Below are 27,613 nucleotides of genomic sequence, written 5' to 3' on the forward strand. Positions count from 1 at the left end.
AACTCTTTTTTAAAAAAACCCCATGTGTTGCCTGCTAATTTTGGATTATCAAAATGTGTCTCTCCAGCATAGCCAGGGTTTTTCAGGAGAAAAGAACAGTCTTAGCCTCTATTCTTATTTCTCTTCTTTGGCAGCATATGCGAACGGGTGACGCCTCGCCTCTCTCATGCCAACTCCGCTGTTGTGCTTTCGGCTGTCAAAGTCCTAATGAAGTTCCTAGAGCTCCTTCCCAAGGATTCTGACTATTACAACATGTTGTTGAAGAAACTGGCCCCTCCATTGGTCACCTTGCTGTCCGGCGAGCCTGAAGTCCAATATGTTGCTTTGAGGAACATCAACTTGATTGTGCAGAAAAGGTCAGGCACAAGGAAGGATGTTGTTTCAAAGATTCTGATTGAATAACTACATATGAGACAGTTTTGTTTGTTCAACTTGGGCTGATCCTGGTATTCTGCAACTTCAGGGATATGTTAATACAGAGTTATTTAATGGCATTGGCTCACAAAAAGTGCACTACTGGTAAATAGTTTGAAATGCCATTAAAGGGGGGAAATAGAGAAATTTGGACCACTGTTATTGTTCTATTTGCAGATGATTTAATACAGCTTTTCTTACCTGCCAGATTTCCTAGTAGGTTGGATTATATCTCCCATTATTCCCAGCCAGCAGAGTGTCTGCGCTAACTAGGATAATATAATCCATCATATTCAGAGGTACAAGTAGGTGATAGGGAGCTGACTAGAATTGCTTTCACATCTCCTGTTAGTCTGCATGGCAGTTCTTTAACTGGAAAACAAATGCAAATCTGCCTTTTGTCAGGAATGAACAAGAGTGCAGCTTGGTGATAATTTTAGTGTGTGTGCTCATTCCTTTCCCAGGCCTGAAATCCTGAAGCAAGAGATCAAGGTGTTTTTTGTGAAATACAATGACCCCATCTACGTGAAGCTGGAGAAACTCGATATCATGATTCGCTTAGCATCCCAGGCCAACATTGCTCAGGTCAGTCTGGGACCCAATGGGTCTCATTTCACATTTGTCTAGAAAATGTCTTCCAATAAATACTTTGCCATGAGCTTTGCAGTTACTTGTAATCCCTGACCCCCCCCCCCCATCTTGGTGCCTTGGGATGACATTGTGACAAATAACACGTTTCTTGACTGTGTCCAGCTCCCTGCCTTCCTTAGTTCTTTTCTCTGACAAGTCTGTATGCTGCATGACTCGAACCCAACCTAAACAGACAATAATAAGGGTGTGGCTACAGCCCTCTGCTTGGTTGGCCTTCTGATAAATGGATCTATGGGTATGGCCATTCCTACCCTGGGAATTCTTTGATGAGAATGCCCAGAACATGGTCCCAGTATTCCAAATCTGTCCACTGGCTTAAAATGATTACGATCTCCTGCTGTAATACATTTCCAATGTGTTTGTATTTCTTTGTAACAGATGGTCTAGAAACTTGTAAACTTTTTTCCCTTTTATTGGATCATATCAGTAGTAGCAAGCCAATAGGGGACAAGGGCAACAAGAAATAGTGTCACACTCAGACTTAATCTGAGGGTTTTTTTTTTTTTTACTTATTTCCAACAGGTTTTAGCAGAACTGAAGGAGTACGCCACAGAAGTGGATGTGGACTTTGTCCGCAAAGCTGTCCGTGCCATTGGACGATGTGCCATCAAAGTTGAAGTGAGAAGCTTTTCTTCCCTGATTTTGCTTTTATTTATTTATTTATTTATTAGACTTATATACCGCTTTAAGTGCAAGCACTCTCTGAGCGGTGTACACTAGTTCAGTCAGCAGGGAACTGTTACAATTTAAAATGCATTTATCTCTGGAACAGACTGACCTCCTCTACCATTGCCAACCCCTCCAAACTCCCTAGCAGCTTTTCTAACAATAAACATGATTTGTTATTTATTGAGCTTAACCGACATAGGAGCCAACACTGGGAAATGCTTTTGCTTTTTAAAAAAGGGCAAATATTTGGGGGTGAATCAGCAGGATTTCATGTTCGATAAATTCAGCAGATAACAATTTTAAAATGATGAATTTCGAGTTTCTAGGACAAATGGAGGAATGCCTGGCTTTTCCATATGATAGAGTGCTCTGCTGTTAGGCTATGCAGGTAGTTTTTGACTTATGACCACAATTGAGCCCAATATTTCTATTGCTAAATAAGGCAGTGGTTAAGTGGCTTTTGTCCCCTGTTACGACCTTTTTGCCACAGTTATTAAGCGAATCACTGCAGTTGTTAAGTGAATCATACAGTCATTAAGTAAATCTGGCTTCCTCCATTGACTTTGCTTATCAGGAGCTAGCCATAAATGCCAATTGCCAAGTGCCCACATTTTGATCACGTGACCCTGGGGATGCCACAACAGTCATAAGTGTAAAAAACATTCGTAATTCACTTTTTTGTTGCCCTTGTAACTTGAAGAGTCACTAAATTAATGATTGTAAGTTGAGGACCAGCTGTATTTTTTTTTCCCTTAGACATGGAAACCCACCTAAACATTGTAGCATTAGAAATAAAGCTACTTTATTTGCCATCAGACTGTTTAGTTTAAGATTAGATAATTGGTTGAGACAGGCGGAGCTTCTCCGTGGTCTCTTTATCAGAGATGTTGGAGACTAATTCTCACTGCATTTCCTAGGACAGTGATTCATGTTGGATAGACTCTTGTATCAACAATGGTTTCTACTAAACCAGAAATATTCAAATCTATGAAAATCTTGGGAAAAATGCCTGTCTTCAGGGGAGGCTGATTAAGTTAGTAAGGCCCTCGATATGTACCGTATACTGACACTTGAGGAAAGGTGGTCCTTTCTGTCTATATGATTAGAAAGAGCCATCACACAAAGAAGTACAGGCATTCATTCATAGACTGATAATGTGCCTAAGACAGTTTCCATAACTTTAAAAAAATATTAATGGTATTAGCAGCAAATGTGTTTCGAGTATAGCGTACAATCTCCATTAAGCAAATATAGACTGAAATGTCTCATTTCATGGCATTTAGGGATGTTTTCCATGCAAGGACAGTTTCTTCTGAATGGGTGGAACATGATCTCTGCTTTCTGATTTCTAAAAAGGGACGTCTTCTCATAGTGATGTGTTTTAAGCCAGGAGATGACAAGGATTGTCTGGCTGCCATTGTGGAAGAATCTGTTTCGTTGCCCAAGGGATGCCCGGGTTTAGGATTCCTACGCTCTTCCAAAGCAGACAGTGTGACATATTGTGGAGTAGTGCCCTCTGAGCTCATATCAGAGAAACCCCAGAGACTCTCTGTATGCAGTTTTATCATGTACTGACTGTATAAACAGTCTACTTTTGAATTTGTGAATATAGCAAATAGTTTCATATTTGCTCATTGAGAAGTGCTTTTTAACACTTTTGCCATCCACTAAAATAAATAAATAAATCTAAAAAGGGAGTGGATGTGATACATGTAGGTGAAGTTATTGAATCGTGAGGCATATCCAGGTTAGCCTTTATACTCGAGCAAACTTTCTACTTGAAGATTTCTGCTCTTTTGTGTCCTTTTTGACAGCAATCTGCTGAGCGCTGCGTGAGCACACTTCTGGATCTCATCCAGACCAAAGTCAACTATGTAGTGCAGGAAGCCATCGTGGTCATCCGAGACATCTTCCGCAAGTATCCCAACAAGTAAGTACAACTACCAAATGAAGTGTGCAGAAGCGACCTTGCCAATACTAATTGTGGCTTACTTAAGGGATGCCAATTTGTATGGCCTTTAATTGACCTAGTGGAGGAACACCTGAATGAGTAGTGACAGGGCAACTTAATTTGAGAAAAATCAGGTGGCATTGATTAAATACAGTGAATGCATTATTCTCCATAGATTTAGAATCACAAAGTGGGAAGGGAATTTAGAATCCGTTTAGTCCAACCTCTTCCATTAGAGCATTTGCATTCTCTGAAAAAGAATTCACCATTTCATGTGGCAACCTGTACTACAAATTGACAGCTTGTACACTCAGAAAGTTCCTCATGGTATAATAATAATGATGATGATGATGATGATGGTAGTGTTGGTGGTGGTGGTGGAAGGGACCTTGGTGGTCATCTAGTCCAACCCCTGCACCCTACACCATTTCGGACAGATGACTGTCCAGTCTCTTCTTAAAAACTTCCAGTGTTGGAGCATTCACCGCTTCTGGAGGCAGGTTGTTCTACTGGTTAATTGTTCTATCAGGAAGATTCTTCTTAGTTCTAGGTTGCTTCTCTCCTTGATTAGTTTCTATGGTGTTTAGGCTGAACCTCCTACTTTATGGTTTTAATCCATTGGTTCTAGTCTTTCCCTCTGGGGCAGTAGAGAATAATTTCACTTCCATTTGATAAGACTAGAGCACAGGTCGGCAACCTGCGGCTCCGGAGCCGCATGCGGCTCTTTAAGCCTTCCCCTGTGGCTCCCAGCCTCCTCTGCCTTTGCAGAGAGAGACAGAGACAGAGAGAGGCAATTGCATTTCCCTGCTTCTCTCTCTCTCTCTCTCTCTCTCTCTCTCTCTCTCTCTCTGTGTATGTGTGTGTGTGTATGTGTAAAAGAGAGTGCACTCACAGTGTTCTCCGAGGAGCTGAAAAGCTTTCTGGGCGGAGCTCCTCCCTTTGCTGCGTCTCTGAAGGAAGCAGGAAGCAGGAAGGGCAGGAGAAAACTAGCTAGCCCAGCTAGGCTGACTCAGGAATTCTGGGAGTTGAAGTCCATGAGTCATAAAAGAGATGAGGTTGCTTACCCCGGAGGTTGTTGGACAACAGCTTGAAGCTTGCCAGGTGAGCAGCAGATAGGAGGGGGGGAGAAAGAAAGAGAGAGAAAGAGAGAGAGAGGGAGAGAGAGAGTGGGGGAAGAGGAGTGGCAGACCAAGGGCAGATAGAGAGGGAGGGAGAGAGAGACCCTTTTGACATCTAAAATGAAGATAACACTGCATATATCCTTTTTTTACCTGTGTGTGTATGTAATTTTATTCTCTTAAAGCATTCTCTTGGTGATCATTGTTTTAATAGTATGGATATTCCCAAGAGTCATATTTTTACTTTTATTTTTAATGTGTATATGTGTGTGTGTGTGTGTGTGTGTATATACACACACATACACATACACACACACACATACACACACCTATAATAAAGGTAAAAAAGGATATATGCAGTGTTATCTTCATTTTAGATATCAAAAGGGTTTTGCGGCTCCCAGTGTTTTGTTTTTGGTGGGAAATGGGTCCAAGTGGCTCTTTGAGTGTTTTGGGTTGCCTAACCCTGGACTAGAGTGTCCAGAATTGGACACAACACTACAGGTTATGTCTGGCCACGGCAAAATAGATTGGAAAAAAAATTTTTTTTTTCGATATGCCTTTTTAGCATTTGAATCACAATACTGGTTCATATTGAACTTGTGGTCAACAAAGATAACCAATCTCCTTTGATATGTACCACTGCTAAAATCTAATCTGTTTTTGCTCAACTCATCTACATGTCTTCATCAACACTAGTGATTGATGATCTGAAATACCAATAATTATTCCAGAAGTGGAAAGCAGGTATGGGACCATGGGATGAGGTGCTTTGCAGAGATTTGAAGTAGACAAGGGAAGATACTTGGTAAACAGAGGATAGGGGATTATTAAAGTGGCTGTAACAATAGTTAAAACCAGGATCTGAAGATCTTGGAGCAAAAGGAGGATGAATGCAAGGTTTGTTTTTGGGAGAAAAAAACTTAGGGCACAAGAAGTTTTGATAAGGGCATAAGAAGTTTTAACCAATTCTGCCTTGGTTAAATTAGGTATGAGAGTATCATTGCCACACTTTGTGAAAACCTTGATTCTCTGGATGAGCCAGATGCCCGAGCAGCTATGATCTGGATTGTGGGAGAATATGCAGAGAGAATTGACAATGCAGACGAGCTCTTGGAGAGCTTTCTGGAAGGCTTCCATGATGAAAGCACTCAGGTAATACTGATATCTCCATATTCCTGTCTCAGTTTTCTGAAGGAAAAAACTGGGTCCTTGATTTCAGCAGCTTGATTCTGGCCAAAAGCTTGCCCATGTTTTTCTTTCCACAAGCTGTTTTTTCTCCACAGTGCTGCTTCTCTATTATGTGCTGCTAAACCCCTGCTGGTGCAACTTTTTCCTATTTGCCCTCTGGATACGTCCAACTATTCCTAATTCCCAGCAGCTGGGGAAGAGTTTGCTTTTCATTAACTCTTTTAAGACAAAACTGGGATTTCATCTTTGTCACCACATCTCTGCCAAATTCCAAGTACATTCATATTTTTGACTTTGGCAGACAGCTGTCACTTCATCCCTGAAGGTATTTAAAAATAGCTTTGCAATGTAATCGGGATATTATCTCAACAGAGAACGGTTTGTCTTTGTTAATTGTATTTGTCTATCATCTTTTACTGACTCAGTTTTGTTCTTGCTTCTCAGCAACTGATCAGAACATCTTTCCTTTTTTTCATGTCTCAGTATTAGCTTCTCCCTGCAAAGTTTTTTGCATTGGTCTATAACTCAGATTGCTCTGGATCTGCCCATCTCTCTTACTTTTGTGTAATTGGTGTAGTTCTGACAGCTTATGCAGAAGCCCCAGTAGAATATAGATCAGGGGTCTTCAAACTTGGCCCTTTTATGACTTGTGGACTTCAATTCCCAGAATTGCTCAGCCATGCATGCTGGCTGAGAAATTCTGGGAGTTGAAGTCCACAAGTCATAAAAGGGCCATGTTTGAAGATCCCTGATATAGATAATAGAACATCCATGTTTAGAGTAATATAGCCTAAGCACCAGCTGCTCAGGGGTAAATATGGAAGACCTGTTTTTCCCCCAGACTTGCTTACTGCTACCTGGAGACGTTAGATTGATTGGCAATTGGGGGAAGCAGGATGCTAGATTAAATTTAGAGCTGCTTCTTTTCTTTATTAATTGCAGGAAGAGCTGCATCACACAGTTGCTTAACCTTTCTGTCTTTGTTTAAACTTATATCCCATTGAAGGCAATATTTCCTGAGATCAGGAAAAAATGTAATTTGTAATTTGTCCATCAAAAACCTTCCTCATTTCTTTGTTCTTGCTTTTCCTCCAGGTGCAGCTCACTTTGTTGACTGCCATTGTAAAGCTATTTTTGAAGAAGCCATCCGAAACACAGGAATTGGTCCAGCAAGTTCTGAGTCTTGCTACACAGGTAAGGCACAGACCCTCTTTACCTGCACTTCCTATGCTGAAAAGTGTTAGCATCACTGTCATGCTATCAAAAGGTCTTCCCAATTCTTGGTTATATTGTCTGCAGTGACTTTGGAACCCTTTCCAACTGGTTGCTGGTAATATTTGAATAATATCAACATGGAATGGTCAGCAATGTGTGGCTACTTTCCATGCCAGTATCTGTCCTGCACATTAAAGAGCTCGTGTTTTTTTTTAAAAAAGAAAAGCAGTGCTAGGGATAATGAATGCTGGTGTTGATTGTTTTAAAGGGGGATTAAATAAATTAAAGTTGGAAGCATGTCTGTGAGTCAGTATAGATTGGGATGTCTGATTGCAGCTTCTACATTTTTTTTATGGGCAAGCAGTGCATCTCTGATTATTATTCGACAACAGCAGAGATGGTTGACTGTCTTTCTGTTGTCCACAGAAAACCATGGAATAGCTAGCTTTTGGTAATCAGAGGTGGTAAACTCCCATCTCCAAAGGGGTTTCATTTGCAGTTCTCACAGTTAACAATACTGTATCTAGTTCTTTTCTTGGAGGAAAAAAAGTCTGTCACATACAGGTAGTCCTCGATTTAGAACCACTATTGAGCCCATCGTTTCTGTTGCTAAGTGAAACATTTGTTCAGTGAATTTTGCCCCATTTTATGGCCTTTCTTGCCACAGTTATTAAGTGAATCACTGCAGTTGTTAAGTTAATAACATGGTTGTTAAGTAAATCTGGCTTCCCCATTGAGTTTGCTTGTCAGAAGATTGCAAAAGGTTGTCAAGTGATCCTGGGACACTGCGACTGTCATAAATATGAATCAGTTGCCAAGTGTCTGAATTTTGATCCCGTGATCTTGGGGATGCTGCAATGGCCATAAGTGTGAAAAATGGTCATAAATCACTTTTTTCACCGATGTAACTTCAAATGGTTACTAAACAAACTGTTGTAAGTTGAGGACTACCTTTGGTTTGGCTGACATACTCTGCAATAGCAAGGATTCCATAAGTTGTTTTATTGTTGCTTGTGTAGCAGCCATGGTACTTTCACCAACATTAAATGTAGGGAAAACAGATCACCAGTCTTAAGTGCAAGGATGCCCTATTACGAGTCGCATGGCTTTATCCAAGAAACACTTTTCAAACAAGGAAGGCTATTTACAGTAGATAGTCAATTCAAGGTGTTGGTAGTTTCCTATAAAGCCCTTCATGGCATGAGGCCAGTTATTTGAGGGACTGCCTCTCCCAATTCTATTAAATCCAGCAGGAGAGGTATGCTACAAAATAATAATAATAAGAAGAATGATAATGATGATGATGTTGGAAGGGACCTTGGAGGTCATCTAGTCCAACCCCCTGCTCAGGCAGGAAACCCTATACCATTTCAGACAAATGGCTGTCCAGTCTCTTCTTAAAAACTTCCAGTGTTGGAGCATTCACCGCTTCTGGAGGCAGGTTGTTTCACTGGTTAATTGTTCTAACTATCAGGAACTTTCTCCTTAATTCTAGGTTGCTTCTCTCCTTGCTTAGTTTCCACCTGTTGCTTCTTGTCCTGCCTTCAGGCGCCTTGGAAAATAGCTTGACTCCCTCTTCTTTGTGGCAGCCCCTGAGATATTGGAACACTGCTATCATGTCCCCCTTCATCCTTCTCATCATTAAACTAGACATATCCAATTCCAGCAGCCGTTCCTTATATGCTTTAGCCTCCAGTCCCCTAATCATCTTTGTTGCTCTTTTCTGTACTCTTTCTAGAGTCTCAACATCTTTTTTACATCGTGGTGACCAAAACTGGATGCATCACACTGGTGATAGGTTTGTGGAAGAGAGAACCTGTGGCCCTTCATATACTGCAGAACAATAGTTTTCAGTGCCATCTGGCAGGATCTAGGAGGAGAACCTTTTCTATTATGGCATCTGTTCCTTGGAACATCATCTCTCCAGAGATTATAATAGCCTGACCCAGTTGGCCTTGAAAATGTTCCTGTGTCATTGGGCACGAGGATTGGAATATGAGGCAGAGTCACAGGATAGTTATGGTGATAGGTTTGTGGAAGAGAGAACCTGTGGCCCTTCATATACTGCTGAACAATAGTTTTCAGTAGCCCAGCTAATGGTAAGAAGTGCTATGAGTCATAATTTAATGACATCCAAAGGGAAAAAAAATCTCCTATGACTTTTAAACCATATTATAGAAACTGAGAATTTTAAAAAAATACACTGCTCCAGAACTTATCAGGGAGACCTAATTTATATGTGAAGAATCAAAAATGGAAAATAGAGTATACCTCCACAAGTTTCAGGAGCCATTTAAAATGTATCTTCCTTGATAGTATAAAATATACTTCTAAATATTGACATCCTGCTAGCTTCTCACTCCTGAAATCACAACCCCAAGGGGTCATCTGTGCTTTTCTGTTATTGTGCATTCATATGATGAATAGTATGGTTTTAAAACTCCATCAAAGAAAACAGATCTCAAGAAATAAGCAATGACCAAAATAGAACATGATGACCAAAACCAACATTTTGCAATTAAGTTTACATGAGTTGGCATAGCTCGACAGATGAGTCAGTGGATACCCAGAGAACAAAACTTAACTTTGTGTTCCAGCAGCTTCTTTCTTTGTTTAATAACTGTACCACTTGTACCAGTGCCCCATCAAACAGGGAGTAGCCAGAGTTTGTAAAGATGTCTCTTTCTTGAGTTTTCTTTCCCAGAACATTAAATAAAATCTACAGGTTCAATGCTTCCTCAGTCAGGAGCAGGAATCTGTCAATTTTTCATCCCTATTTGAATCATACAACAGAGGGATGGGGAGGCGACTGGAACTGGCTCCCTTTACACCACTTCTACACCTCCAATCTTGTGCTAACTCATTTTAACTGTTAACATTGCACACTAACCATGTTCCCTACACTTAATCGATTTAAACACAATTGTGCAAAGAAAACCAATCTGAGGGGTACTGAACTCATTCTGACAACATTGTTGAAATTTGTAAAACACTATATTTTTAAAGAACTCTCAGACTTTTAAATGTTTATTTGGAAGTGAAAAGAGGCTTACAAATTGTTTTACTTTAAACCAAGGGTTTCAAATAGTTTCTGGCTAAAAAACTTGCAATTTTTTTTTAAAAAAATCCAGAATCCTTGGTCAAGCTTTAGTGATTAAAAAAATGGTTGCATTTGAATGAACTTTTTTTCCTTTAGTTTCTCGTGGACTCTTGTGTCCCATGGAACGCAGATTTAAAGTTTTACAGAAAGGACTTTTTATCACTAAAAAGTCCCATTCTGGGGTGCCCAATCTTGTGTAATCTTATCAAGCTTCAGATATGTGAGAAATATTGGTGATTTTTCTCTAGAAAATATTTTTAAAAAGACCTATTTTTGACATTAGATTCCTGTGCATTCTTTTCCCCTTCAACCTCAGTATTCCTCTGTCAAAGTTTGTTCCAAATCAATATCCATTAACAGAAAACCTTTTTCTGCCTTAGGATTCTGACAACCCAGATTTACGTGATCGTGGCTACATTTACTGGCGACTCCTCTCCACAGACCCTGTCACTGCCAAAGAGGTGGTTTTGTCAGAGAAGCCCCTGATCTCTGAAGAGACAGACTTGATTGAGCCCACTCTGCTGGATGAGCTCATTTGCCACATTGGCTCGTTGGCATCAGTGTATCACAAACCACCCAATGCCTTTGTGGAAGGCAGCCATGGAATCCACCGCAAACACCTGCCCATCCATCATGGAAGGTGAGAGAGGCAGAGTGACTTTCTCAGTTATTTGCTTTAAAAAAAAGCTCATATATAGAAATATTACCCTGTCCTGATGCCCTTACAATTTTATGTGACTGGTTTGGAATACAAAATTTAAAAACAGACTCAAAATTCACATGAACATGGAAACAATACAGGTAGTCCTCAATGTATGACCGCAAAAGTATCCATTCTGAAATAAGACAGTTGTTAAGTGAATTTTGCCCCATTTTATAACTTTTTTGCCACAGTTGCTAAGTGAATCACTGCAGTTGTTATGTTATTAGTATGGTAGTGAATCTGGCTTCCCCACTGACTTTGCTTGTCAGAAGGTTGCAAAAGGTGATTCCGTGGCTTTGGGACACTGCAGCCTTCATAAATGCACGCCAGTTGCCAAGCATCTGAATTTTGATCACGCGATCATGGAGATGCTGCAATATTTGTAAGTGTGAAAAACAACAGTCACATCACTTTTTTTTCGGTGCCATTGTAACTTTGAATGGTCACTAAATGAATGGTTGTAAGTTGAGAACACATGGGAAGAAAGTTCATAAGCAGTCACATAATATCTTGCCAGAAAATGTGAGACATACAGGAAACATTGCCTGAATCAGGGTAGGTCATAAGCAATCACATCCATAATGGAGGCCATAACAACTTTTTTGCACTGGTTGTTAAAGCAAACTGATGGTTTACTTTGGGTGCAGTTTTGCCCAAAACCAAACATAAATGCTGATTTTTGGCAAAACTGTCGTAAAGCATGGTCATGTGACCACAGAATGCAACAAACTAGCAAATGCAGAGCATCTGAAATGTAGTCACATGACCGGGGGGGGACTGTCAGAACTTTGAATCCAGTTGTAAGGACCCCCAGATGGGGTCATCAGAACTTCAAACAATTGCTAAGCGGCTGGTTGTAAGTTGAGTATCTGCAGTTTATTTATTGAATTTGTATGCTGCCCATCTCACCCTGCAAAGCAGCTCTGGGCAGGTTGCCAGAAAATATGAGAATTTGCCTGGCCATGTTGGCTGAATCAGGGTTGAGGAACTTGTGATCCAAAAGATCATGTTGCACTCCAATTCCTAATGGCCTAAATAATGGTGAGGAAACCTGGGAGTTGTAGTTTAGCAACCCCTGCAGGACCTCAAGTTTCCCTTGCTTATTTTGAGTGAAAGTTCTTCCCAAGCTATTTGGCAGGATATTAATTGCACAGCTGCCCTTGTTCTATCACAATGACCAAACGATGCTGTTTAAAATTTTCAGTCCGTTATTTAATATTGGATTTTATTTGCCCAGTGTTTTATTCTGTATTTCAACAGCCTTATATATTGGGTAGATATTTATGGAATTCAGCTTTTAAATAAATAGCAATAGTTTGCCATCAAATTATTTTACAGTTCACAGCCTCCCCCCTTGCAAGGGCTACTTTCACACAAATAGTTGCGCTACAAAGTCTGTTTAGAGCAGCTTGCAAGAGAAAGTCTTTTGTGTTGTTCTTTGACAGTGAAACCAAGGAACTCTTTTTCCTTTCTCCCCTACCCCCCCCCCCCATGCCTTCAGTACTGATGCAGGAGACAGCCCTGTGGGAACCATGAGTGCCACAAACCTGGAGCAACCTCAGGTGATTCCGTCCCAAGGAGATCTCTTGGGTGACCTCTTGAACCTTGATCTGGGGCCTCCAGTGAATGTTCCCCAAGTGTCTTCCATGCAGATGGGTGCTGTGGACCTTTTAGGAGGTGGACTTGATAGCCTGGTGAGTAAGCATGACTTTTGCTGAACATGGACTAAAATTCTTAGTGATATATGTTGTTTAGTTCTATAGTACTCAAAACCAAGGCTGCTGGCAACCTTCTTTCCCTTTATGTTATTGGGATCCAAGTCACTACCACTTGGAGGAGGCAAAAATGTTTGTTTTCTTTTTGCTCTTTTTCTGCTTTGCAGATTACAAGTTATCAAGTTAGATAACTTTACTTGCTTATTTGGGGTATTGCTTTATTTGTTTGTTTGTTTCCTGCCTTTATTATCTTCACAAATACACAGAAAAGATCAGGAAAAAATTAAACGACATTGTGGAAAATGTTTAAGAGGTTCATGGTCTGATCCCTGTGCATCAGCAGAAACGAGTATGGCTGTGTCGTGTTTGTGTTTCTTGCTAGATGTTAGCAGAGAAAAGAGAAGAAAAAATGCTTCTGATTTTTAGCATTAGGTACATGTTTCATACAATATCTAGCATCACCCTTGGCAGCTTTGGTTCATTGTGTCAGTTCCTTATAACAATGAATTGTAACAGAGGCTGTTATTTTGCATAACAGCTGGGAAGCATAAGAACAAAACTAGGGCACAGTATAGACGCATTACATGGAACCATAATATGAGTTGTTTATTGTGCATTAATTCATGGGTGAACCAGTTTTAAGGAAGAAACCATAGTTTATGAACCAAAATTGATCTACTAGCCAGTAACTCTAAGTTTGGAACAAAAACTAGATTATTATTATTATTATAAAAAAATGATTTAACTATAATAACTGTAGTAAATAAATGGAGTTACCATGTTCATTCTGAAAAGATAGACAGACAGATAGACAGACAGACAGACAGATAGAATGTGGCTCTCTTTTTAAAATAAATTTTACCGTTTATTTTATATAAAATCTTTCACAAGTCCAGCTGTCTGAAAATCACTTATAGCCATTAGAATGTTTTATGACTAGACTTTGAATTCATTGTCTATCTATGAATTGTGATTCATAGTCAGTAATTCAAACTAGCTCACAAAGACTTTGGGTGTGTTTGGATTCCTGCAGTATGTCCTACAGAGGTAACTTCTACTTGCGCCTTGTCTGTTCAAAAAAACACTTCATAGTAAATCTGTGAGATCTGGGGGATCATTTTAGAGTTTGCCCCCATGACACATTCTGTCCAGAAATGTTGGGTTAATGGAAAGAGATACATTCAGGGTAGTTCGAGGCAGCACTCTGATCACTCATGGCAGCTTAATAATAAAATTAATGGTTTAATACACGGACAATTCTTTAGTTAAACCTACTATTCCATCAGTTAGCTGTGGCCTGGATACAAGATAAGTGATTGGTGTTTCTCAGGATTGGACAAAAAAACCTAATGACTTTCAATTCCCAACCTCCTCTCCACTACAACAAATGATAATCAACCCCCTTCCACCACCACTAGGCAACTACAGTTAATTATCTATGCATCTCCAAGCATTTTATTTTATAGAGACCTAGGAATTTATTTGCATGTTTAGCACAATGTGAGATTTCCAACAAGTTGATAGTTAGTACCTAGTTTTATGATCTGAACCTTCCTGCATAGGTATTGCAATTCACATTGATGCTTGGACCTCCAAATTTAGCAAGCAAGTTTCAATCTCATATCCACTGCATATGTATAGAATTGCTTGTGCGCTGTCCAGATCCTCTGCAGCAAGGCATTTTGGGTAACCTTTAGCTCTCCAATAAAATCCAACTGTTTCTAAGAAAGTGAGCTAAGGCTTCTCAAACAAGCTTCCAACTGCTTGGGGGGCCCATGCTCCTGAGATTCTTAAGACTTTGAACACAACCTCAGGAATATCTGAGGTTTGGCTTCTGAATGACAGGACTTATATGCTCCATGTAATATTGCAAGATGTTGGCAACACCATAGCAAATATTGGCTCACTTTGATGTGGGTTTTCAGTGGAAACCAGGTCCATAAGGTTTTAGCAGATTTCTGGAATTAAGCCTTATAAGGTGGAACAAATCTGTTCTTGTCAAATGAACCCTCAGAGTAACTGATCCTCAACCTCAGCCCTTCTAGAGTGGCAGCAAACAAAATAGCAAATACCAAACAAAAGAGCAAAAGGAGGAGGAATGCTAGGGGGAGTTTGCAACTTTGTATTTGTCAAGGTATCTGCAGTCTTCCTGGTGTTATACCTAGAAGCTGCCACCACCTCCATTGTGAGAATTTTTGAGGTCTGTGTTCTTTCATCCCTGATAAAAACTAAATTTGCATGCAGTCTCAAATGACTCAGATAGCAGATTTAAAGTTCTTCTACAATTTGCCTCTACATGTCGGGGCAAGCATTTCTATTTCAGCCTGAATTTTGGAGCTGGTAGCTTTCATATTTGAGTTATAATTGGTTTTGTTCAGGAGAAAGATCCAGTCATAAGGGTTTCTACTTGCAGTGTGAAGTAGATAAAATTCTAATCAAAGCTGGCCAGCATGTCTGGCTTTTGTGAAAAGGAGGTTTTGGAGTGTCAGAGTAACTGGAAATAGCTTAAGGCAAGTTTAAGCTGAAAAGAATCTGAATACTTTACAAAAGAAGGAGCTTAGAGTCAAAAGTAGAAATTGCAGCCCACTAGAAGTGACAGATTCAAAGCCCCTAGCAGCTTCAGTCAGCACTGCTAAAAGGGGTTGTAGGACTCGTGGTTCAGCACTTCCTGGAGACTGCATATTTCATCACTTCTAATTTATCCAACCAGCCATCTATGTACCATTTTGATTGCAATCCAGTTCACCTGATACTTGTGGAGTGGAACAAAGCAAAACCTTTCTCATAAAAGATCCAGCCTTCTCTGTACTTTGCCAACTGTTCCCATCCAAAGAACAATACACTAAAAGGACCAGACATCTGGGCTTCCCGATATATTTTGCAAACTTCAAATACATTTACTTCCTGTCACCTTTCACTTTGTCTCAGGACTGTTTTCTGTGTTTATCTTATTTGAGTATTGGAATTTTATGTAACCTCAATTTAGAAATTGAGAAAAGATAATCAAACAACAAATCAGCGAACACCTACAGGCAAACAAAGTCATTACTAAAAGCCAACATGGGTTAGTCAAAAACAGATCATGCCAGACAAACCTTATTGTATTCTTTGACAAAGTGACAAAATTAGTGGACCAGAGGAATGCTGTGGATATAATTCACTTAGACTTCAGTAAGACATTTGACAAAGTAGACCACAACCTACTACTTGATAAGATAGAAAAATGTGGGTTGGACAGCATCACCACCAGATGGATCCATAGCTGGCTGACCGGCCGTACTCAGTGTGTGGTTCTCAATGGAACTGCATCTACATCGAGGGAAGTGTGTAGTGAGGTGCCCCAGGGCTCTGTTCTGGGCCCAGTGCTCTTCAACATCTTCATCAACGATCTGGACGAGGGGATAGATGGGGAACTCATCAAATTTGCAGACAACACCAAGCTGGCAGGAATAGCCAACACTCCAGCAGACAGACTTAGGATACAAGAGAATCTGGACAGATGTGAACACTAGGCGCTATCTAACAAAATGAAATTCAATGGTGAAAAAAGTAAGGTTCTACATTTAGGCAAGAAAAACCAAATGCACAGGTATAGTATGGTGGGTACCTTGCTCAATAGTAGTAACTGTGAGAGGGATCTTGGAGTCCTAGTGGACAATCTTTTAAATATAAGCCACCAGTGTGCTGCAGCTGCCAAAAAATCCAACACAGTGCTAGGCTGCATTAACAGAGGGATAGAATCAGGATCACGAGAAGTATTGATACCACTTTACAATGCCTTGGTAAGGCCACACTTGGAATACTGCATCCAGTTTTGGTCACCACAATGTAAAAAAGATGTTGAGACTCTAGAGTCTAGAAAGAAAACAGAGAAGAATAATAAAAATGATTAGGGGACTGGAGGCTAAAACATATAAGGAACAGTTGCTGGAATTGGGTATGTCTAGTTTAACGAAGAGAAGGACGAGGGGGGACATGATAGCAGTGTTCCAATATCTCAGGGGCTGCCACAAAGAAGAGGGAGTCAAGCTATTTTCCAGAGCGCCTGAAGGCAGGACAAGAAGCAACAGATGAAAACTAATCAAGGAGAGAAGCAATCTAGAACTAAGGAGAAACTTCCTGACAGTTAGAACAATTACCCAGTGGAACAACCTGCCTCCAGAAGCGGTGAATGCTCCAGCACTGGAAGTTTTTAAGAAGAAACTGGACAGCCATTTGTCCAAAATGGTATAGGGTTTCCTGCCTGAGCAGGGGGTTGGACTAGATGACCTCCAAGGTCCCTTCCAACTTTATCATCATCATCATCATTATTATTATTATTATTGGTTTGAAGCCATTCCAATCTGCAAGGAGTAGGAGATCATTTGTGTAATTTAGGGACAATACTGTGGTTCTGTGGAGAGGCACTACTGAAAATAGCATTAGAGGTGTCAAAATGTCAGTTTTTAATATGAAACAGCTGCAGTGATCTGTTCAGAAAGCTGCCAGTGAAATTTCCATGCTAAAAAGAAAGCTGTTGACTGAGATCACTAAAAAGAAAATATTGGCATTTCACCTCTTCTTCTTGCCTAGTAAAATAGGAATAAATCCTATGAAATAATTAAAATTTAAAACCAGGAATTCAGATCCAAAGGGCTGAGGATGACCTGGATGTGGAGGGTGGGGGGAGATTTGCTTCAAATAAAAAAGTAGCAGCAGCCCCTGTAATGCATTTCTGGCCCCCAGTCTGGAAATTTGAACATCTGGATATTGTTTTAATTTAATTTGGAATTAAGCAGGAAGCCATTTCTCCTCTTATCTCTATCTCTATTACCGCCACTAATCCTCATGTGGGGGGGCTGATTTCAGCCTGTATTGTTTTTTATTTTGTGGGGCAGAGATGAGCTTTAAGGTTGAAATTGGGAGCAAAAAGATTTTGGGGATTTAAAGAACTTTGACTTCCAATGTTAAAACTCTTGAAATCAGGCCTAAAATGGTGATTTCAAACAATTTTTCAAGGTTTTGTTTGAGGACCAACTCCCATTCTCATCCTATTGTCCTACAAAACATATACAAGGGGCTGAAAAATTCAATCCAGCCTCTTCTGGTGATGTTACCGCATCACTTCCTTTGGCCTTCCAAAAACTTTGGAGCCTTACTTAAGGGTCCTCATCCCTTACACATTTGGTTACCCATGGGTTATAAAAGCCTCCACGGGTACAAATACCTTTTAATTAATGGAGGTACTGATAAAGATGCCATGCACAACTAAAGTATTTTACAAATGTTATAGACTGCAGGGCAACAAAATCATATACTGTGGAGAGTAAGAAGAAGAGGCAGATGGTTCTTTCAGAAATCAAGACTGGATATGGATGGTGAACAATCATATTTTAAAATATGGTGGGAGTGGGAGTTCTTTGACTTTGAGTACGGTATATGGTGAACATTGCAAGGCCTCTTAAGGTTAGTGGGAGCCAAACATTGGTGCTGTATTAATCATTGACCATTGACTATCTCAAGAATAACAATAACAGCAGCAGCATCCAGAAATACCAAGTTATACAAAAATGACACCAAAACATACATACATACATACATACATACATACATACATACATACATACATACATACAAAAGTTGGGGCACTTCATTTGATTCTTGCACACCCAAAAGCCTTTCTGCTGCCTGCTCCCCATTGTAGGCATTCATATTACCCACTTTTTATTTTATTGACCTAAAAAGTATATAAATTGTAAATAGCCACAAATTCTTATTTAAGTCCTGATCTAGGTTCTGGTTTAGGTACTAGACCACAAACTTGTCAACAGGAGACACTGGATTTCTCTCCTCCCCATTACATCATTTTGCAATTCTTGGGGGAGCAGTGTGTGTTTGTGTTTAAAAGAGAAGGAGCAAGGAAGTATAGGATTGTAAGAGCCAAGAAACCTTGATTTGTATCTTTCAAGGTTGGCTTCCCAGCCTGTGGCTCTTTTAATGAGATAAACTTGGCACAGGAGCTGATGAAAGCAGATAAAAACATCTGGCTCTATTATGTAGAATTATTCACAAGTTGTTTTGATGCTGCTTTATGTAAGAAGCTCACTTGCCAGCTGATGGGGAGACTGCTTCTCCCCCTTCCACTTGACTGAGAAAAATTCCCCAGAGTACCAGAACTTCTCTGCCTCTTGCCTTGTTCAGAATGAATCTGACAGGGGCTTTTGCTTTCCTTACCTTTGCTAGACAAGCCCTGCTTTTCCTGGCTATAACAGGAAAGGGGATAATAACCACCCATGATCATTTCTGCAAGAGGAAGTCATAATGGATGAGTATTCAGGCTATTATCCCACTCCAAAACTGTAGCGTTCAGACTGAAAGAGTGAGAGATCATCTGTTTTCCATCAAGCCATAACTGTCCTTCCATGAGTCTGATACTGGTACAGATTGCTGTCATTTTTTAATGGGGTCTGAGAGCACAACTCTGTTTCTTTCTAAGACAGTGTCCTTTTCCTTCCCCATTGCAGCTTTTCATCAAGAGTCAATAGCCTTTTCCTGTTAGTGGGCACAATTATGTAATCTTATATGGTGGTGTAGGTGCTAATTGTAAAACATTTTTTTTAATTTTAGAAAATCAATTAAAAAATTTAAGATGCCCCAGGTTTTATTAGGTCTTATGGGAAAACACTCATCTTGAAATATTTGCTAGTGTTTTAATACTTTAGTCAGTTCACTTAAAAAGAAATTATCTGAACAAATATGTGCAGGTGGACACAGTCTACTGTTCTGCAGGTGCTATGGCATCCTGAGATGCCACATTACCAATTCCTGTCCATGTCTGTGGTAATTCAAATCCTGTTCAAAGGAAATATATTGTATTAGCGTGACATATTAGAATGGTCCTTGTTTGCTTGTATTTCAGTGGACATCCGAGGCTGTGTGAAAGTACATGCAATCTTTTGATTCCTTATCTGTTTGTTTTCTGAAGCCATTGTCTCTGAAAAAGAACAGCCAACTATAGTAAATTGTCCGCTTTTTCTACATTTGACCTATTTCCCATTTTGTAGATTTAAGCATAAAAATCACAAATAGCTGATATTAGGCTAGAAAATGAGTCTCATAACACTACAAAAAAAGTAGCCCAACCCCATATGCCAAATACAAATTTAATCCATCTTTGGGATTTTTAATAATCTTCTAAATCAGTGTTTTTTAACCGTGGCAACTTACATCTTAAAGAAATCACCACTTGTTTATTTAAAAGCAATGCAGAAGTTGCTTATTCCCTAAAATGTGAAAATGCTGCCTCCTTGATTTTGTTATAAAAATTATGAACTCAAAATTGAACAATTTGATGTACTATCATCTTGAATTGTAAGATTGCTTTTCATATTACAGCAGTTCTCATTTCTACTTGGTTACATTCCCCCCTTTTGAAGGAATAGGGGTTAATGTTTTATTCTTTGGAGGGGGGAATATAGTGTTTATTAGAGTGGGTGGGTGTAACTTTCAGCAAGCATCTATGAGCAAAGCTAAATATATGTTCCATATCTTGAGTGCTTGGTTTTGTTCTGTTGGGTAATTGTTCAGAGAGCTGCCAGAAATAGAAAATCACATGATACCCATTCAAACAACCTCCACTTTAGGGTGAAAATGCTGTGCATATATGTCAGTTTATTTTTGGCCCATCTTTTTGCTTTTGTGGACTCTTTGCTCTCAGAACATCAATGGGCTGCTGACGTTGGAGACCAGGAACATTGGTGGGCAGGCAGGGAATGGCAAGAGGCTGCTCTGAAACTGATCCACACATGTTCAGAAGAGCTGTTCATATCCACCCCATTCCCTTGCCTCTATATTGCAAGTATGAATAGGTCTACAAAGGCAAAGAAAGAGGACCACTAATATTGCTCCTCTAGTGCTGACAAAAGCCCTGGCTCATGGTAGGTCTGAGAAAAGTAACCATGGCTGTTTGTGAAGAGTGGGGACAAGGCTGAGGGCAATTTGGCTTTTTAGAAAGCAAGTTTTCAAATTCACGCATATCTAGGTCACAACTGCTGCCTTCTGCTGCCCACAAGGCCTTGGTGCATATTCTTGTGCTTTCAACCAAATCCCACTTTCCTGCCTGTGGAATTTGGGGGTTTCAAATCTGTGGATCTCTCTATCCTTCCTGGGTCAATAATCTCTCTGGGCAAACAGATGGGGGACAAGCAGTGTGCCAGGCCTTTTTGGGAACCACATGATCTTTATTTCTTGGCACCTGATAACTTGGCTGTAATGAACTCTTTCTCTTTCCCCTGCCTTTTCTCTTCCTTTTTTGCCTCTCTCTCTCTCTCTCTCTTCCTTTTTCTATTCTTTTCTTTCTTGCAGCTTGGCAGTGACCTTGGCGGGGGAATTGGAGGCAGCCCAGCAGTAAGTGCCCTCCATTTTTTTTCCTTTTCAGTTCTGATTGAAAAATTATTATTTATTTGTTGAATTTATATCCCATCTTTCCTTCAGGAAGAGTATTGGCACACATAGTATTTTCTCCATCAATTTTATTCTCACAACAGACCTATGAAAGCTTTGTAACCAGGCTTTATGTTGGCCAATATATTTCAGAATTAACTGGGGATTTGAAAACAGGATCTCCCATCCTGCAACTTTAACTACTAAAATGCTACAGGCTTTCACTCGGTAGCCTTCTTTTCCCATCCATTCTTCTAAAATCTGTGCAGCTGAAATAGCCCAATGTTAGACATTCTCAACATGTTCTCTTGATTAAAGCAGACAACCATCTAAAACACTGAAATAGTAGAAAGAAAATAGAAGACAATTTGGGAGCAAGCTTGACTTGTAGAATAGTCAAAAAATTTGGAGCTCTGTTACAGGGGAGATCTGAGATCACAATATATTTTTCCATGTGAAGTAGATGCATCATTGCTTGCTTGTAGAAAAAAAATAGAGAAACAAGGAAAACAAGCTAAAGAATGCCCAGGGTTTGTGCCAGATACCAGAGTCATTTATAAAAACCTACTTTTAGGTTTGGCTTGGTCCCAGAGCTCCATAAACCTATAAATGGAAAACATAAGGCTTCCAGAGCCCCAGCTATTGGTGAGAAATTCCAGACAATTTTAAAGTCATTGGATGAACTAGAACTGGTCAACTCATATTCCTAATTTCCAAGAGTCATCAATAGCTGTGGATTACTATTGTCCTTGGAGCAAAGAGTTTTCTCTTCTTAAAATGGACTTGAGGACCTTGAGACTTCTGGATGATCAAAGGATCCATTTTGAAAGCACCAGGTTTGAACCCATTTCACTGCATGATTGCTAAGGGCTTGGTTATGACTGAGAATTCCTTATGGAGAGTTCACTCACCATCGTATGTTACAGTTCCTCATCTTTAACTGATGTGGAAGTTGAATGTCCTTGCCTTCACTCTTCAAAGACTTTTGGAGAAGAGAGGTTTGCGGTTAGTGGCTGCTTCAGTCATGTAGTGATGCATAGAGGAGTGGGTATTTAAAGCAGAGAGCATACCAGCATGTCAATTTAGTACCCTTGATCATTCAGCAAGATGCTAGGAACAGGTTGTAAAATATTCAGAATATTGTCCAATTTTATGTTTTATTTAATATAAGTGTCTTATGTACCACCTGTTTAAATGTCATCTCTTGATTGCTTGCAGGTGGGGCAGACCTTCATCCCATCATCAGTCCCAGCAACATTTGCTCCCTCACCTACCCCAGCTGCAGTCAGCAGTGGACTGAATGACCTCTTTGAACTCTCTTCCGGCATCGGCATGGCACCTGGTGGATATGTGGCTCCCAAGTCGGTATGTGTGAGGAAACATGGCCAGAGAGCTGTTTCCTTTTGCCAAAGTTGTCTCTTCATCAGGTTGTTTTGTTTTTTGGCATGCCTCTCTTTTGTGTTTCACACTGACTTTGTTTCTGGATGAACAACGGTACCTTTTGCTCTGTTTGGCCTGACAAACTTCTGCACCCATTATTAGAGAATGCATATTTTATTTACCTGATTAATTGATTAAGCATTTTATACTGTCATACTTTCTAAAGCTTTAGTTCCAGATCTGGTACCTTTTCCTTTTCCCAAAACTTTAACTAGATTCTCAAACCACTCTGGAAATCTCTACCAAATTGAAATGTTCAATGTGATATAAAATTGAATGTATTTGATAAATGAATCAATGCCATTTCAGTCCCATACCCTAATCCTGACTGAAAGGGATCTGTTTCCTCCCCTGAAACTGTAGTAACCACCTTCTTCATAACCTTCCACTAAAAGAGAAGATTGGAGAGTAGATAAAAATTGTCCAATTCCACTGAGTCTAGTGAGCACTTCTTGAGGAGGGAGTTAACCACTGCAGATGGAGGGGCAACCCCCCCCCCACTGCTTCTTTAAGAATTCACAATTAAAACTCAGCTGCACATCACCTCCCAGGAGCCTTTAGCTTACTTTACTTAGATTATATTATAATGAATATCTTTGAAAACTTTCCATCAAATTCATTTAGTACCACAGTGAAAAGGTTTAAGTGAAACTAGGATGGTAGTTCTGTTTCTTTATTTTGTTATGGTGTGCAGTATGCTGGCTGGGGAATTCTGGAAACTGAAGTCCACACATCTTCAGGTTGCCAAGTTGCCAATTACAGCATGCTATTTCCTCTTTAAATTCCCTTCTTTTACTGCCAATTTATTGGGAACACTGTTCAAAATGCTGTAATGGATTTTGAGACATTTCCTCTCCAGCTTTTCTAAATCAGCTGGAAAGAATCTACACTACCATCTGAGATTCAATCATCATTATATACCGATAAATAAAAAGGTGTGAAGTGGATAGGCCGAATAGGTCACTCAACATTACTGCCTATCATAATAAAAAAATCTCACTGAAATTATTCTGACACTTTATGAGGCCATGTTTGCTTGCTCTAATTGCCAATCCTATTCACTTTATAGGTCTGGTTGCCGGCTGTGAAAGCCAAAGGCCTGGAAATTTCTGGAACCTTCGGCCATCGGCAAGGACATATCTACATGGATATGAGTTTCATCAACAAGGCTCTTCAACACATGAGTGACTTTGCCATTCAGTTCAACAAGAACAGGTTAGTCCTTGAAATCAACTAAACACACTTTTTTGCTGCATGCTTTATCTTTCTTGGCTTCTCTGTTGAATGTTACACCTTCTTTCATCTCTCTCCTCCCCAATCATCCAGCTTTGGAGTCATCCCCAGCACCCCACTGGCCATTCACACTCCTCTGATGCCAAATCAAAGCATTGATGTTTCGCTTCCTCTCAACACCTTGGGCCCAGTCATGAAAATGGAACCTCTGAACAATCTTCAGGTAAGAACACTGGGTTTGGGGAGATAGAGGAGATTTGCATTTAATAATAATAATAATAATGTTGGAAGGGACCTTGGAGGTCATCTAGTCCAACCCCCTCGCTCAGGCAGGAAACCCTATACCATTTCAACAAATGGCTGTCCAGTCTCTTCTTAAAAACTTCCAGTGTTGGAGCCTTCATAGCTTCTGTGGGGCAGGTTGTTCCACTGATTAATTATTCTAACTGTCAGGAAATTTCTCCTTAGTTCTAGGTTGCTTCTCTCTTTGGTTAGTTTCCATCCGTTGCTTCTTGTCCTGCCTTCAGGTGCTTTGGAGAATAGTGTGACTCCCTCTTCTTTGTGGCAGCCCCTGAGATATTGGAACACTGCTATCCTGTCCCCCCTCGTCCTTCTCTTCATTAAACTAGACATACCCAATTCCTTATATGTTTTAGCCTCCAGTCCCTTGATCATCTTTGTTGCTCTTCTGTGTACTCTTTCTAGAGTCTCAACATCTTTTTTTCATCGTGGTGATCAAAACTGGATGCAATATTCCAAGTGTGGCCTTACCGAGGCATTGTAAAGTGGTATTAATACTTCACGTGGTCTTGATTCTGTCCCTCTGTTAATGCAGCCTAGCACTGTGTTTCCTTTTTTTGGCAGCTGCAGCACACTGCTGGCTCATATTTAAGTGATTGTCCACCAGGACTCCAAGATCCCTCTCACAGTTGCTACTATTGAGCAAGGTACCACCTATACTATACCTGTGCATTTGGTTTTTCTTGCCAAAATGTAGAACCTTACTTTTTTCACCATTGAACTTCATTTTGTTAGATAGCACCCAATGTTCAAGTCTGTCAAGATCCTTCTGGAGTGTTGGCTATTCCTGCCAGTTTAGTGTCGTCTGCAAATTTGCTTGGTGTCGTCTGCAAATTTGTAGAGTTCCCCATCTATCCCCTCATCCAAATCATTGATGAAGATGTTGAAGAGCACTGGGCCCAGAACAGAGCCATGGGGTACCCCAATACATACTTTCCTCCATGTAGATGCAGTTCCCTTGAGGACTGCACGCTGAGTATGGCCAGTCAGCCAGCTACAAATCCATCTGGTGGTGATGCTGTCTAACCCACATTTTTCTATCTTATCAAATAGTAGGTTGTGGTCTACTTTATCAAATGCCTTACTGAAGTCCAAGTAAATTATATCCACAGCATTCCTCTTGTGTACTAATTTTGTCAAAGAATGCAATAAGATTTGTCTGGCATGATCATTATCTTTTCCAAGATCTTCCCAGGTATTGAGGTCAGGCTGATAGGTCTGTAGTTTCCTGAATCCATTTTCCCCCCTTTTTTGAAGATGGGAACTACATCAGCTCTTTTCCAGACTCTTGTAGTTCCCAGTGCTCCAGGATCTTTGAAATATATGGTTCAGTGGTTCTGAGATCACATCTTCAGAATCTTGGGGTGTAGTCCATCTGGTTCTGGTAATTTTAATACAAATTAAAATTAAAAGTTAGGGGTGGAAGCAAAAGTGGCTGAATAGTCAAGAAACTGTCAAATGATGTGGTGATGGAAGTTTTTTTTCTTATAAAACAAGAAGCTGTAGTTGGTACAAAACAATTTAGCTTCAGGCAAACTATGCAGTTCATACAAATAAAATAAAGCAATTTGGTGTATCACATATAAATACTTTATGGACTTCATTATAGCAATGATCAGTATATGAAAAGGCTTTTAAAAATTAGATATTCTGGTTAATTTACCTAATTTTATATTAGAATTTTCTTAAAATATGCAGTTTGGTGGTGCATGATGCTATGATATAAGGATTGGGTCTGCGTATCATCTAAACCAAAAAACAGATTGTGTTGTGACTTAGCTTCTGAGATGACTGAATTTTATGGGCAGATAGGGATTACATATTCTCCTGTGCAACATTTCTGAAAACTGGTGGGATTTATTTATTTATTTATTTATTTATTTATTTATTTTTATGTATTTATTTATTAATTATTCAGTTTGTATGGCTGCTCATCTCAGTGACTCTTGGCAGCGAACGATCTTAAAAGAAATTAAAAACAAAGTTCCAATTTGCTCTGCCTATTCCACATCTTTGCCTTAACTAAGCAACAGGCTCCCGAGTTGATTCTGGTACTGTAATAAATAATAGCCTTCTACACAATGGTTTCTATTCCAGTATACAGGCAAACTGTGACTCCTTCACTTCACTTCCCCCTCCCAGCACTCCTCTAATAATCTTCCCATGGTATCCCCAACAGGGAAGCTTATTAACCATAAAAAGCACCATTTTCTTCAGCAGTTCTGTCCTGTGTGTTATGAATGATAGGCAGCTAGAAATAGTGCTGCCTTGATATGGAAGCTCCCGGTTGGCGTTGAGAACAAGAGAGATGCAGTATGTAGCTGCTTTTACAGAGGCAGGGAGTTTGTGAGCCAGAAACTTCTTAACTGGGAAAATAAAAACATAAAACAGCCTCCAGTTTCACTTCTCTATATATTCAGACCAAGTGAATATTTTTACTTACTTATTTAACATGAGTGCTCTTCTGGTTTTATTTTTAGAAACCCAACAGATTAAATGTTATCTACATATCCTCCATATTCAGAAACATTCTATCTCCAGTTGTTATTGGAGAAGAAGATAGCAGGAGGGTATTTTTTAAGGCTGTGTTCTAACAAGGAACTGGATGGTGGGCTGCAGAGCCTCCAGTCTGAGCCCGTAGATGAACTCTTAGATTTGTGTTTATTTTGTCACATAAAATCTGAATATTTATAAGCTTAACCAAACATTTACATAGCAGGTGCCTTCAAAGATGCTATGGGTGAAAACTCTTTGTAATAAAATAATATTTGGGACCTTTGGTCAAAGCCTGGAAGACTTCCAGGCAGAGCATATTCCAAAGTGTGGGGCTATCACTGAAAAGTACCGACTCTTTAGTACGTACCCCCTGCGCTTCACAGCTTTTGAGACTATATTTGGATTCATGCTTGGCAAGACAGCCCATGATGTATCCCTACTATGCAGTATTGGCCTAAGAGATGATCCCCCTGTAGGTTGAATTGGGGCTGGAATCTTACTGACAGTGCAGTGATCTCAAATTAAGGAAGTCCTTGACTTACAACCGCAACTGGGACCGAAACCTCCATCACTAAGTGATATGGTTGTTGAAGTGAATAATCGCGTGACCGTGTCCAATTTTACAATCTTTTTTGCTACATCCGTTAAGCAAATCCAGCTTTTCTCATTTGCTTGTTGGAAGCCAGTTGGGAAGGTTGCAAATGGCAATCCCATGACCCTGGGTGTTGCAGCTTTCATAAATGCATGCTAATTGCCAAGCATCCAACTTGCCATCATATGACTACAGGGATGCTGCAGTGGTCATAAGTGTGAGGGCCTGTTGTAAGTCATTCTTTTCAGTGCCACTGTGACATTGAAAGGTCACTGAACAAATGGCCACAAATCAAGGACTATCTATAGGGAGTAATTCTACAGTATTTCTCCAACTGAAAGTCTGACCAGTATTCCCTGCAAGTTGTAGCTTGCAGTTCATTTTCAAAGACAAAGCAGTCTAAT

At 39.9% G+C, this 27,613-nt stretch overlaps 1 protein-coding gene across 3 annotated transcripts in view; it reads left to right on the forward strand.

Moving 5' to 3' along the window:
* AP2B1 (adaptor related protein complex 2 subunit beta 1) overlaps window positions 1-27,613 on the forward strand; it is a 77,186-nt gene that overhangs the window by 22,830 nt on the left and 26,743 nt on the right. For 2 of the 3 annotated variants that reach the window (XM_039334609.1, XM_039334608.1), the window contains exons 7-18: window positions 135-356; window positions 879-999; window positions 1,588-1,683; window positions 3,549-3,664; window positions 5,793-5,958; window positions 7,090-7,188; window positions 10,690-10,949; window positions 12,514-12,706; window positions 21,071-21,112; window positions 22,367-22,513; window positions 23,658-23,803; window positions 23,915-24,044. In XM_039334609.1, coding sequence (XP_039190543.1) covers window positions 135-356; window positions 879-999; window positions 1,588-1,683; window positions 3,549-3,664; window positions 5,793-5,958; window positions 7,090-7,188; window positions 10,690-10,949; window positions 12,514-12,706; window positions 21,071-21,112; window positions 22,367-22,513; window positions 23,658-23,803; window positions 23,915-24,044 — 1,738 coding nt within the window. The remainder of the gene's footprint in view (window positions 1-134; window positions 357-878; window positions 1,000-1,587; window positions 1,684-3,548; window positions 3,665-5,792; window positions 5,959-7,089; window positions 7,189-10,689; window positions 10,950-12,513; window positions 12,707-21,070; window positions 21,113-22,366; window positions 22,514-23,657; window positions 23,804-23,914; window positions 24,045-27,613) is intronic. The other variant, XM_039334610.1, reaches the window with a different exon arrangement.

The sequence above is a fragment of the Crotalus tigris genome, unplaced genomic scaffold, assembly GCF_016545835.1.
Source record: "Crotalus tigris isolate CLP2741 ecotype Arizona unplaced genomic scaffold, ASM1654583v1 scf7180000017632.1879674, whole genome shotgun sequence".
NCBI lineage: Eukaryota > Metazoa > Chordata > Lepidosauria > Squamata > Viperidae > Crotalus > Crotalus tigris.